The following is a 14,368-nucleotide window of genomic DNA, read 5'->3' as shown; positions in this document are numbered from 1 at the left end:
ACCCTTAATAAACACGTTTTGCATAAATTGTTTTTATTCCTAATATACCTATAAATAGATTAATGACCTATAAATAGAATTTGCTTATACCAACCTATATCACTTTCGCAACTCCCTATACATTTATTATCGAATTTATCGTAACGTTAGAGGGGGTATCTAGGAGGAGTTCGCTATATATGCGATACATTTATTATCGAATTTATCGTAACGTTAGAGGGGGTATCTAGGAGGAGTTCGCTATATATGCGATACATTATTCAGATTTTTCCCATTCCAATTCGATCATTCGTTGAGATCAGTCGTATTGTATCTGTTGGTGCGAATTTTATTAGTCGTATTTTATCTGTTAGTGTGTATTTTCTTAGACGTATTATATCTATAGGCGAGTTTTGTTATTTAATATTGCTTTTATTATTTAGTATTTTGAGCTTTTAGACGTGCAAGATGTTTACCGATTTAGTAAAACAGATTGCAAGTATTTTAAGTGTGCTTAGAACTAAGTATAGTGGCAAAACCGTGAGGCAAGGGATAATTAAGTGTGATAAGGCTAGACGTAGGATTCAAGATTCGATGCGTAGGTCATTATCCATAGGTGAAAGGCAACATCTTGAGGCTTGTTTACGTAATATTAAATCGATGCGTAAACACTTTAAATTAGAACAAAGGAGAGGCTTGGGTATATCTTTGAATAAAGGAACCTCCACTTCGGCTTTTAGTAATAGAAAAGAAACCGCAAAAGATCGCGTGCATTGGGATGACTCCATTTCGGCTTTTAGCAATAGAATACGAACTGGAGTTATCACTAATCTTAAACATAAAGACCCCGGCAACTTCTTAATGGATTGTAAGACCATCTTCAAAAGCCGAATTCATAACGCGTTGAAGCAAGATGAGGCTGTGAAAATAAATGCGATTTTTTGCGGGGAATTTGTGATTACTCAAGGTGAAAAGATGCTTAATGAGTATAAGTACTTTACAACATCAAATGCGGCAATATATAGGGATACTAACATAGATGAGTGGTTTAAGGAGAAGGTTGAGAAACCAATAATGAAGAAATTATCGGAATTTCAAGAACGTGATAGTGGTTGGGGACTTAGTGCCGTTGTTAATTTAGGAGTGAACATTAACAAATTTACACCTCAACTTGGCTCTTCATATATTGAGTTACCTGTCCTGATTAAGAGAAAAGAAGCTTGTATCAACGTTAAGAACGATGACAATGCGTGCTTTGCGTGGGCGGTGGTTTCAGCGTTGTATCCTGTTGATAAACATCCTCAAAGAATATCCAAATACCCTCACTACTCTTCCGTGCTCAAGCTAAAAGGGATCCAGTTTCCGATGACTATGCGACAAATTCCGAACTTTGAAAAACAAAACAACATCTCCATTAACGTGTATATTCTGAAGAAGGAGAAAAAAGACCAGTCTAATACGTTGCCTACCTACCTAACGAAGGAAAAGAGGGATAAACATGTGAACCTGCTTTTAGTGCAAGACTGCTACGAACAATCGACCAAGTTCCATTATGTTTGGATAAAAAATCTTTCACGGCTAGTATCGAAGCAGTTAAGCAAAGAAAAAAGGCAAAAGTATATTTGCGATAGATGTCTACATTTTTACCGTTCTGAAGATAAATTACATAAGCATATTAAGGATTGCATACAAAAGAATGATACAGCCATCAAGATGCCTACAGAGGAAAAAAAGATGTTGAAGTTTAAAAATTTTAAAAATAAAATAAAAGCCCCCTTTGTCGTATATGCAGATCTCGAGAGCGTTCTGAAACCTAGCACAAAAAAGACTGCATACCAACAACATATTCCAGCAGCTGTGGGATACTACTTCAAGTGCTCATACGATGAATCTCTTTCGTTCTACAACAGCTACCGCGGTGGAGACTGTATGCGATGGTTTGCTGACGAGATGAATAAGCTTGCGGAAGATGTCTCTACGGTGTTTCTTTGCCCCTACAAGATGCATATGACACCACAGCAGGAACTTGAATTTCAAGCAGCAACGCACTGCCATATTTGTGAACAGTCATTTAAATCTGGTCAAAAGAAAGTTCGAGATCACAATCACCTTATCCCGGAGAACAACTTCCGCGGAGCGGCATGTGAGGGATGCAACGTCAACTACCAGGACACTCATACAATTCCGGTGGTGTTCCACAACTTGAGTGGATATGATGCTCACTTTGTTGTAACAGATATTGCCACTAGAATGGACGGCAAGATCGACTTGCTCCCTATAACCAAGGAGAAATATATTTCTTTTACCAAACACATCAACGAGTCACGCATATGCTTTAGATTTATAGACAGCTTCCGGTTTATGGCATCATCGTTAGATAAATTATCATCAGCTCTAACGAACTTTCCTAATCTAAAGTCACAATTCTCTACACTACCTGAAGATCAATTTAATATTTTAACTAAAAAGGGTATTATGCCGTATGATTATTTCGACTCGTTCGACCGTTTCGATGAGCCTAGTCTGCCTCCTCAAGAGACATTTTACAATAAGCTAGAAGATAAGCCCTGTCCTCGAAGAATGTACCGTAGAGCTCAAGAGGTGTGGACCAAATTTAACTGCAGCAACTTGGGTCAATATGTTGACTTGTACATGAAGACTGATATTCTACTCCTTGCAGATGTCTTTGAACAGTTTAGATCAAGCTGTATTAGCACCTATGATTTAGATCCGGCCCACTATTTTACACTACCAGGCTTTACTTGGGATGCCATGTTGAAATACACGCGACAAGAGCTGGAACTCCTTACCGACCAGGATATGTTTCTCTTTGTCGAGCGGGGTATTCGTGGAGGGTTAAGTCAAGTCTGCTCTAAAAGAAGAGCTCATGCAAACAACAAATATATGTCCAAATATGATTCAACGAAACCGGATGTCTATCTAATGTACAACGATATCAATAACCAGTATGGCTGGAGTATGAGTCAATATCTTCCATATGGAGGCTTTGAATGGGTAGACTCCAACATCGATATCACTACGATTCCGGATGATGCAGATGAAGGCTACATTCTAGAAGTTGATTTGGAGTATCCACAGCATTTGCATGACGCTCACACGGATTTACCGTTCTGTGCATTACACATCAACCCAAAGACTATGAAACCGCCAACTGAAGCTGCGGAAATTTCAAAACTCATGGCGACCTTAAATAATAAAGAAAAATACGTCATCCACTATCGAGCCTTGAAGCAAGCATTAGCCCATGGCCTAATTCTCTCCAAAGTACATAGGGTACTCAAATTTAAACAGTCCCCTTGGCTAAAGTCCTACATTGACCTTAATACAGAACTAAGAAAAAAAGCCAAGAATGAATTTGAGAAGAACTTGTTTAAGTTGATGAATAACGCAGTCTTTGGGAAGACTATGGAAAATGTCAGAAAACGGGTTAATATCAAATTACTAACGCAATGGAAAGGACGTTACGGCGCAGAATCATACATTGCGAAACCGGAATTTAAATCTTGCGCCATTTTTAACGAAAACTTGGTAGCTGTAGAATTGAATAAGCTTGAAATTTATTTAAATAAGCCTATATACGTGGGCCAAGCTATTCTTGATCTAGCCAAGACAACTATATACAGCTTCCATTATGACTACATGATGGATAGATTTGGAGATAACTGCACTGTTCTTTACACAGATACGGACAGCTTAATTTACGAAATTCGTGAACAAGACCCTTATATGGCTATAAAAAGCGACTGTTTTAAATATTACGATACTAGCGATTATGACCCCAATAACCCATATGGCATACCCCTTGTAAATAAGAAAGTGTTGGGCATGATGAAAGATGAAAATAATGGACAGATAATGACTGATTATGTAGGATTACGATCGAAACTGTACACCACTAAAGTGTTATCCACTAAGGACGATTTAATAAAACTACAACAGAAATTGGAAGCGGAGGAGTATGATGAGGATGAAATTGCTACGGTTATTAAAAATTATGGTTTGACTAAGAAGGCAAAGGGGATAAAGAAAAGTGTAGTGGAGACTAAAATTACTTTTGACGATTATGTGGAATGTCTAGAGACCTATAAGCGCAAAACTACATCTCAAAATTTGATTCGTACGGATAAACATCAAGTTTATTCCATAACGCAATCGAAAATTGCCCTAAGTCTTGAGGATGATAAGAGATACCTGATTCCTGACTCATTTAACACTCTACCGTGGGGCCATTATGCTATCAGTAAGCCTCAAGATGTTGAACAGATGGAAGTTGATTAAGGTTGTGATTTTTGATGAATTAGTTACAAATTGTCAAAATCCTAGGAAATTTGTATACAAATTAGGATATTATTTTAGGAATATTCTTAGACTAAAGGTTATTAGCAAACTACCCCTGTATAAAGCTAAAAATAGTAAATTCTTGTATAAATTTAAGATTTCATTAATAAAGTGTTAAGGTTCAACTCTGTTATACACCTTGTCCTTTGCTAACGGATTACTACTTGTGCACAAGCAGTACTATTAAAAAGGTAGGCCTATTAGTTATTTTTTATACACCCTGTGTAGAGAAATATCTAATGGGGAATCCAATAACGAGGCCGTAAACATCTCCAATAAATTGCATTATTTCTAGTGTGAATTTATTGCCTCCTGGGTGGTCATGGAAAGAGGTGTATCTAACCAATAATAATTTAACCAAAGCTATACAAGGTAGATCGATAATTCGGTAACTTGTTCCTCTTCTAGAATATACGCAGCTAAATGTCCATTTTACTATTTAACGATTACGTAATTATGCTATAAGCACAGACAGGAAATATGCCTTGTCACCTTTCTCTTAGCGATTTTCCCTTATGCCTTCTAATAATCATCCTTGAAGACAATCCCCCCATTGGAGTTTGATATCGTCTAAAAAGGTAACAATGTAGGTTTTTATTACAAAATAATTTTGATACTTACGGTCCAACTCTGATGTAGACTATGTTTTCTGCTGTCAGCTTATTACTTATAAACGCCCATATAAAATAATCGCTGAATAAATACAATAAAATGTCACGCTTTCATTAAACTGCAAATTATGCGCGCAAGGACACGTATCCCTAAGAAAAGTAAATTATAAGCAACTAAAAATTGAAAAAAAGGCTTACCTGAGGTATATAAGAAGGCGCCTGTCTAAGTAGGTGTATACCCACATGCACTTTTTGAAATCGGATTGCGGATGCACGCCGTTTTATGGGAGATTTTCGAACTTTACGCATTCATACACAATAAAACCCGTATACAGGGTGTTTTTTTGGGAGCTTTAGTTAAAAGTTTCTGGGAAAGTAAAATAGGTAGGTTTTTGAAAATTTGTACTTAGGAGTTACTCTGAAGGCCCAATCGATGTAAAATATTTTCAAAATGGCCGCACTTCCGGGAACACCGGAAGTAGATAGTAACTTCGTTATTTTAAATGGCAACCCCTATTTTTTATTGCTTTTTTGGATTCTACGTGAAATTTCACTTCTTTTGATACCCATATGTCGATATCTACCATTTCTGGTTTTTAAGTTATTTTGACTTTAAGAAAAAAATGGCGGATGCAGATGGTACCTTGATAATTGATTACTTGCAAACGGTTGTAGTCATGGCAACCTATTTTTATCAGTGCATAGAGAATGAATAGGGCTTTCTTTTAGTGCACTTAAAAAAAAGTTAAGTTGCGTACGACCGCCCCTATTGATATCCAAATTTATGAAACTTCAAAGACTAAAAACTCAGTTTTTTTTAATGGAATGACCATGTTCTTACTATTCCATGAGATAGAGAATCGAAATTGGCATATTTTGACAATACATGTTCCTATAGCTATCTTTAACAGTTTCTGACTTATTCCCATTTTATTGAATTGACACTATTTTTTTAGGATTTTCTTTTTAGTAGTCGCCCATGATTCTATAACAATTGAATTTTAAACAAATCTAGTGACACTAATCCATCACCCACTGTTATAGGTTAACATAAGTTTTTCAAAGATCGAAAAATGACTCGCAGTGGTTTCACCTATTTTGGAATTTAATTGTTATTTATGGTGAAATGGGCAGAATCGCGGCGCGTGCTTTCCGTACATTCATATTCGAAAACTGGATTGTATGAATTTTGGAAATTTTGTACCCCTAATGCACTACAAACCGTTGAGGCACAAGTGATACAAAGCTCTACAAGAGAATATTTAAGAAAATGAATTGAATTGCAAATGCAAGATTAACAAAATAAATTCAATGCAAAATATAAAAAACTTTGTTGAAAAATTTTTGGTATGGAATTGTTGCTAGAACAGATATCGCATTACCTCTCTTAATTTCCAGACTTATACGTTGTTTAAGAAATTCAGTTGAACGACTCTGTTTAGATTTTTCAAAAATTTTCTGTCCTATATCCTTATTAAATGAGTTATTTATTAAAGAATTATTTAGACTAGAACTAGAATCAGTGGTATTAAAGAATCCATTCCTTGATTTGTTTAAAATTCGATTGTTATAAAATCATGGCCAACTACTAAAAAGAAAAAATGGCATCAATTCCGAGATCAATTCAATGAAATAGGAATAAATCAGAAACTGTTAAAGATAGCTATAGGAACATGTAATATCAAAATATGCCAATTTCGATTCTCTATCTCATGCAATATTAAGTACATGGTCTTTCCATTTAAAAAAACTGAGTTTATAGACTTTGAAGTTTCTTAAATTTGGATCTCCATAGGTGCGGTTGTACGCAACTTAACTTTGTTTTAAGTACAGTAAAAGAAAGCCCTATTCATTCTCTAAATGGGTTGCCATGACTATAACCTTTTTCAAGTAATCAATTATCAAGGTACCATCTGCATCCGCCATTTTTTTTTCTTAAAGTCAAAATAACTTAAAAACCATAAATGGCAGATATGACATACCTATGGGTATCAAAAGAACTGAAATTTCACGTAGAATCCAAAAATGCAATAAAAAATAGGGGTTGCCATTTAAAATAACAAAGTTACTATCTACTTCCGGTGTTTCCGGAAGTGCGGCCATTTTGAAAATATTTTACATCGATTCGGCCTTCAGAGTAACTCCTAAGTACAAATTTTCAAAATCCTACCTATTTTACTTTCCGAGAAACTTTTAACTAAAGCTCCCAAAAAAACACCCTGTATAGGTGTCGATATGGAAATGAAATGGGATAAAGTACCATATCAAATTCGCGAGCACGCGCTGCTATAAATAAACACTATCGCAAGATTGAAACTTTCCATACCAATTATTAGAATAATGACATCTGCGAACTCTGTTCTGTTATTGCTTTCGCAACTTAATAGTTATTATTTTAGATCGAGAAATGTGCAATCATTTTTGCGAGGAGTCGAGGTAAACCTGCATGTATATTACTATACGTTTTAACCGTATATTTGTAGAACAAGAAACTACTATTATTTTCGGCGGGATAAACCCAGCGAGGTATAAAACCACCATGTATTACGTTTTAATTATACATTGCGATCAAAAATGAGTGACCATCGAGTCACCTTTGGAATTTTTGTTTACATGGGAAATCGTACTTAACTTCAACTTTCAAAGGCGACTCGACAGTCACTCATTTTTGATCGCCCGATATATACCTATGTGTAGAACGGAGCGGGGGATTTCCAATTATGAATAACAATGCGGTCATTAAAATGGGCGTTGCTGACGTCGAGGCTCTCTTCGCCACAAATTTTATGTAAGTAAGCGCTTTAATTATAATAATAAACTTCAAATCGATATTTCAGATCTAAATAAAAACACTCTACATTTTGTTTTTGTTGTTTACCTACCCACCCCTGTTCTGGTTATAGGTTAGAATGATGGACCTCGCACCTGTCTCCTGAAATTACAATTTCCTACCCTATACCTATATGTCGCATCAATCTAATAGAGGGAGCCGGTTGAAAATATACCTCTATATGCATTACGACGCCAATAGATGGCGCCTCCGTACCATTAAACCAAATACCATTAAAATAGGTTCGTTATAAATACAACTATCCAAGCATTATACCATAATAGTCTAATTAGCTCAGTGGTTATGCTATAGGACTTGTAATCCAATGGTTGACGGTTCGAATCCGTTCCATTTAAAAAAAATTTCAGGGTACGAAGGGGTCGAAGTTTGAGGATTCCAAGATGGCGTCCAAGAACTTGAGGATTCCAAGATGGCGTCCAAGAACTTGAGGATTCCAAGATGGCGTCCAAATGACGCCTGCGCAAAGCGGCGGGGCGCGCATGCGCACATCCAAACTGCTCCAAAAACACCCAAATTACAATTTCCTACCCTATACCTATATGTCGCATCAATCTAATAGAGGGAGCCGGTTGAAAATATACCTCTATATGCATTACGACGCCAATAGATGGCGCCTCCGTACCATTAAACCAAATACCATTAAAATAGGTTCGTTATAAATACAACTATCCAAGCATTATACCATAATAGTCTAATTAGCTCAGTGGTTATGCTATAGGGCTTGTAATCCAATGGTTGACGGTTCGAATCCATTCCATTTAATAAAAAATTTTCAGGAGGTTCGATATAAATACAACTATCCAAGCATTATACCATAATAGTGTAATTAGCTCAGTGGTTATGCTATAGGACTTGTAATCCAATGGTTGACGGTTCGAATCCGTTCCATTTAAAAAAAATTTTCAGGGTACGAAGGGGTCGAAGTTTGAGGATTCCAAGATGGCGTCCAAGAACTTGAGGATTCCAAGATGGCGTCCAAGAACTTGAGGATTCCAAGAACTTGAGGATTCCAAGATGGCGTCCAAATGACGCCTGCGCAAAGGGGCGGGGCGCGCATGCGCACATCCAAACTGCTCCAAAAACACCCAAATGAACCTTAGAATTTCCCATAAGAAATAACATAGGATTTCGACCAAAAGTGGGCTCGAACTCTCCTAGCCTATCTACTTTTGTAGCCTTTTGATAGATGGCTCCATCTATTGTTGGAATTTGACAACGCCATTTTTCGGCGCATTTGACAGCGCATTTTCTTGCCTTTATTAGTGTGTGTCGATTTTCATCTTTCTTTCGTGAGTTAGAACGCATGGAATTCTAATTGCCATAATCCATATCTCTGGCGATTGGATTCATAATTGGGGATTCCGCAGTATTGTAGGACGGGATTCACCTACATAACTTCTATAGTGAAAATATAATTTGCGTTCTTCCTTTCTTATCGTAAGTACCACCATTTGCATTTCGTGTACTCAGAGTATACCCGGCTTTAGGTTTCGGCTCATATTTGCGTACCCCAATTTCAATTCTACGATTAGACCTCTTATCTAAGAGGGATGTAAATTTTAGGTTATGAAAGAAGGATCGCCTTAGATTTCTTTTGGAGTTTGAATTGTTAGTACTCGTTTAAGGACCAGTTCAATTTTAATTTTAAGTATCAGTATAAATTCCGAATACGTCTCACTGTACTTACAATTCTTGTTCGACATACGAGTGTGGTAACCTTGGATTAAGTCCACCATTACCTGGGAGTGCCGACACCTTTGACATATCTTTCCACCTGCACAACGGGTCATGGAGGAGATTTGAGATTCGATCCTTAACAGAGGAACAACTTCCGTAACTTTAGCGCTTTAGTTAATAAAAATTTTTGCCCCTTCAGGCTCATATGCGATTACATTCAAACTCATCAGTACCTATTTAGTATCTTTGCCATCTCGGTTAAGATATGATCGAGTTTGAAACGCGAATGTTGTTGGGGACCACCAATTCCTCCTGAAGAGTTTGCCCAATTAAGTACCGTACCTGGTATAGAAACAGATTACGAGTAGAGTGAGGCCTTTCAGGCACTATTTAACTAATTATATACCGAGCCCTGCGGCTTGGGACGTTTTCAGATTGTCCAAAACGAATTACCGCTGTGGAAGATCTCAAGCCCTTATTTTGTGTTCCAACCCTGAGCTAGTTAGCCGTTTATGCGGCGGATTTGAGCAAACGCAGCGTACATTGCCAACCGTTATAGGAGTTATATCCGATCACGATAAGGGATCGAGGAGGATATGATTGGTAAAAATTAATTCTTTTCCTTAAGACCCTTCATTAGAGTACCATGAAGGATGAAACAAGTTCCACCTCACAAACCCCCTCTTTTGATAAGGGGCCAGAAGGAATGGAGGTAGCTGGTAGGAAACAGTTTCTTTTGTTGATACATTTAATTAAAATACCATGAAGGATAATTTCAACCCCCCTCTCTCCATCTCCCAATGATATCGAAAAGGAGTCGCGCGGGCAAGTGTGTAGGTACAAGCCAATTCATTTCGATGAGAGTCTTCATTAGAATACCCTGAACGGTAGAACGTGTACCAGTACCAGATGGCGGCACAGTCGTTGATACCGCTGATGCATAGATTTAAAATGTAATAGACAAACTGATAATAAAAGACTTCATAAACTGGGTTTACCCTTATATAATAAACTGCTTTCGAACAGAAGGCTGAAACTTTCTATGACGGCACCTTATAATTCGATTACCCTTACCAGCCCACCCTAATACCCCACTTTTAAAACAAACTTCTTCCAATTTCATCATTCTTGCTTACCTACTACCTAGAGAAACCTGACTTTTTAAAGAAATCACCCGAGAACCAAGAGCCACACAGAATCTTTTAATAATAATTAATCTTATTTTAGGAGAACTTGGTAGGAAATTGGACAGACTTGGAATGAAAGTAAAAAACGGTGATAGTAATACAGGGAAAGCTTCAAAGTAGTTTGGGAGTGTTTTAAAAACAGTTTGAGGACCTTAAGAGCGACGTGTCAGGAAATTAAGAGAAGGAAGGGAACATGGGTAGAACCTGATAAGTACCTGACGAGTTTAAGGGGAGGAAATTGAAGGGTAAAAGAGAAACTGTAGTGTTGATAATAAAAATCGGTTTCCATATTGAGGCGTCCGTTTGGTTGGTTTGCGGAAAATAATTGGAAAATTACCGTAATGCCGCTTGTGGAATTTAATAATCGGTTCCTTTCACATAGTTCTTTGTTTCGTCAACCAAGGCCCTGCAGTGTCCCCCGTGGTATTTTTGGCTCTCCCATCTTAAATTTCTTTTCTCGCAGTGAAGTATCTGCCTTTGAGTTGATTAGATACAAATGGTTGTACGCCATTACTTTTCTGACTTCGCGTCTACCTGAAAAGAGATTTACCATATTAATCTTTGGAGTGGTTTCTCTTTCTCTCTTTGATGCCTGTGGTGGCTCCATTACAACGTTTTTACGGATCTGCATTTCCATATTAACAATACGTGGGTTTTACCGTCACTCATACTCAACTCTTCCCTCAAAGTTCCCTTTTGGATTACCTTTTACGTTGATTTATCTGGATTTTACTTACGACCCCCGCAGTAAGTTGATGATATAGCATTTCTACTTGGATCCGCCATTTTGGTTAGGTTAGTACAGGCGGACGACACGCGATAGATGGAGTTTCTACATTCCCGGCTTGGAAATTCTACCTACAATAACCATATGAATCTACTTCATTCTGTCAACATTAATCTCTACACTTCGAATTTTATACCTGGAGATTTCAAGACAGTTTCTATAACTGTTAGCATTTACGAAACCTTGGAAATTGTTACTGTTGTAGATCGCTTTATGAAAAATAGGCGACGGATCGTGCACGTTGAAATCTCGCCGACGGTAACATGAAACTTCTTTTAATTTTCAAATGATTTCTCGGAATTCTGTCTTTTCTGGTGTATACTTGTATGTTGTAAATTACGAGCAAACCACCATTTTATTAACAATCTAATCTAAAATCCAATCTGATGGTTCACACTCTATTAAGTGTCCCACACTGGTAGCAACGGCTTTCCAAACGCGAATCTTTTCCAAATTCTATCAGAAATCATGCGATACTATTGGCTCTACTACGATCAAGACAACTGCTGCCCCTTTTTAGTATCACCTGTATAAGTAAGACCGCCATGGTTTTTTTTAATTGTGGAAATCGAACTCTCGAAATCTTGTTGATTCATTTCCTCCTGATCAAGAGAATGATCTAATGCTGAGCTAGCAATTGTGACCCAATACATTTAGAAAAAGAAAATGATATAAATCGCGGATATAATTAAACGGTGGAAAAAACGCACCACGTCTGCGCTCCACCATGAACATCATTTATTTGGACAACTATACTTTAACGCCATCATATTTTATGCTTCCGTAGAAAATTAAAAAAGTTAATATTTGAAAGCCTGCAGGAGAATGTTTATTTCGTTTATTTTTCTTTTAGGAATAACAAGATTTTTTCTTCGAAGCGAGTTATCCCGTTACCACCTGTAATTTATTGTGGTAAGGGTTAGCCACAACACGGCTGCGGTGAAAAATCCCATCCCCGAGCTGAACATAGAGGCATACAAGTAGGTAGTTAAAGTTCCAGCAGCCATTTTGTAAGGGATCCTCAAAGTTTTTTCATCGATTTGAAAGCGAATTACTTGAAAAACAAGAAAAGCTCTTGTACTAAATCATAACTGTCAATGAAATTAAGGATGGCATTTCAGAAGTAACAATACGGTTAAGCAATTTTCAAGAACCGCAGCATTTGTCTACGTGCGTACTGCATGAATCAAAGAGGACGCAAAACGCACGCATTTATCATGGTAATGAAAAGGTTCGCGCCCCGTTCTCCTGACAGTTTTCCAATTTATTTGGGTAGATCTCCTAAGAAACCTATCACCTTAAGTACATTATAAAAATACTGCTCCACTCGGTTCGCATCAGATCAATATCGCGCTCCCATAACTCAAAATTTGAGTTAACTTAGCGCCCGACGACTTGCGGACTATGCAAATTTCCAACACAATACGCAACATCATCGCAAGAGGTAATCGCCCATTATTTTAATAATGAACCAAAAAATTCGTAATCACCTCGTATTGGTCGCGCGTTTGCGCCGTTACCGGCAGCTTTCGGGCTTCCGCTGAAAGCTCCCGTAAAATCCAGTCTGCAGCTTACGTTTTGAAACGAGGTCGCGTTTTCGCATACGCGCACTCGGAACGTTAATGGTGCGTGTTTTATTGCTTATTTATTTACCGCTAACAAATTGATAAACGGCACGCGAACGCCTATAACGTAATTATGACGGACAGGGCACGCGACCCCACTAACGAATTATAGAGTGCGAGATTTTAGGCCGGACGTAGCTAAATTGAACCAGAAAAATTCTGCCAAACAGATCAGGTAAGGTGACTTGAATTTTCCCATGGCGACCGACGCTGCGGAGCATCTGTTGTTGTTTTCGCAATGAGAAAAAAAACGCACTTCCTCTGTGGACCGGGCGAGTAAGTGTTTCACTTAGCGTGGGAAAAATGATTTAGCTGTGTCCTTATTGATTATTTACAAGCAAAACCAATTGTTGCATGTCTCTGATTTGGAGTTTGTACACAATTGAGGCGGTACTTTGTTATTGTTACAAAGACAGGGGACAAATTAGCCCTTATCCTTTTGTTGCATTGTTGTAAACGGTGGGGTCAGTTTGGGATTATACACGAGCCACAATAGAGGCCCAAGACATGGTGGCCCTAGGTAATATTATTGTAGAGAAGGATTTACTACGAATTTTCAGATAGTGACATCAATTATGATGAGTAGTTGCCCTTTAATGTTAATTATTGAACTAAATCAGAAAACAGGATTTTCTCGGTCAAAGTAGAGAGAGTATGTTTGATGGCAAGTTTTTAAATATTTTTCCATTGATTGAGGTTCACATTTCACAAAGGAAAAAGGAAAAATCCTCAGAGTTCCCTGAATATGAAACAAGAAATAATATCACAACATTCATTTCAAAACGAACCACTAAAAAGAATTGCAAAAAAACGTCCATTTAGATATAGCCTAGGGGGAAGTTTCATGAAAGATTTGCTTTAGTTTACCCCTACTTTAAGTTATAATTTACAGCGCCCATCATTTTAAAGATGATAACATTGCACATTACAAAATCACCCTCAAATCAAGTTTTGATCATTCACCTGGGCGTCTTTTTGCAATTTTTGTTTTTGATCAAAATCACAAATTAGAATCGGTGGCTCCTTTCATTTTTATAGTCGATTTAATAAGGTTGACTACTTTCTGCTAGTGTAAAGGAAGTTCCATGATTAGGAAAAGCTTAGGAAAAGCTTCGAAACTTTAGAGTAATTTACAATCAACATGAGAAGAGTAGGTAATAAATTCTTAGGGAAACTTGAAAGGAATTTAATGGGAACGTGGAGAAATACTTTGGGAATTTGAAAAGGAACGGCGAACTTGGAAACTATTTGAGGGACACATAACTCACATTTGAGGATACTTGAATGAGACG

The 14,368-nt window shown here is 37.4% G+C and overlaps 1 protein-coding gene and 1 long non-coding RNA gene across 2 annotated transcripts; one reads left to right on the top strand and one right to left on the bottom strand.

Annotated features, from left to right (window-relative positions):
- Nucleotides 1-190: 190 nt before the first annotated feature.
- LOC116179482 lies at nt 191-4,278 on the top strand. Its single transcript, XM_031499277.1, has 2 exons — nt 191-385; nt 439-4,278. The coding sequence occupies exon 2, from the start codon at nt 448-450 to the stop codon at nt 4,276-4,278; it is 3,831 nt and encodes a 1,276-aa protein (XP_031355137.1). The 5' UTR covers nt 191-385; nt 439-447.
- Nucleotides 4,279-4,834: 556 nt separating this feature from the next.
- On the bottom strand, nt 4,835-5,239 carry LOC116179159. Its single transcript, XR_004146967.1, has 3 exons — nt 5,148-5,239; nt 4,960-5,099; nt 4,835-4,908 (listed from the first exon to the last, which is right to left on the bottom strand). It is a non-coding gene; the product is annotated as an uncharacterized LOC116179159 (long non-coding RNA).
- Between the last annotated feature and the right edge of the window lie 9,129 nt (nt 5,240-14,368).

This window comes from Photinus pyralis, unplaced genomic scaffold (assembly GCF_008802855.1).
Source record: "Photinus pyralis isolate 1611_PpyrPB1 unplaced genomic scaffold, Ppyr1.3 Ppyr1.4_LG8, whole genome shotgun sequence".
NCBI classification, from domain to species: domain Eukaryota; kingdom Metazoa; phylum Arthropoda; class Insecta; order Coleoptera; family Lampyridae; genus Photinus; species Photinus pyralis.
This window is presented reverse-complemented; position numbering and strand designations above follow the sequence as displayed.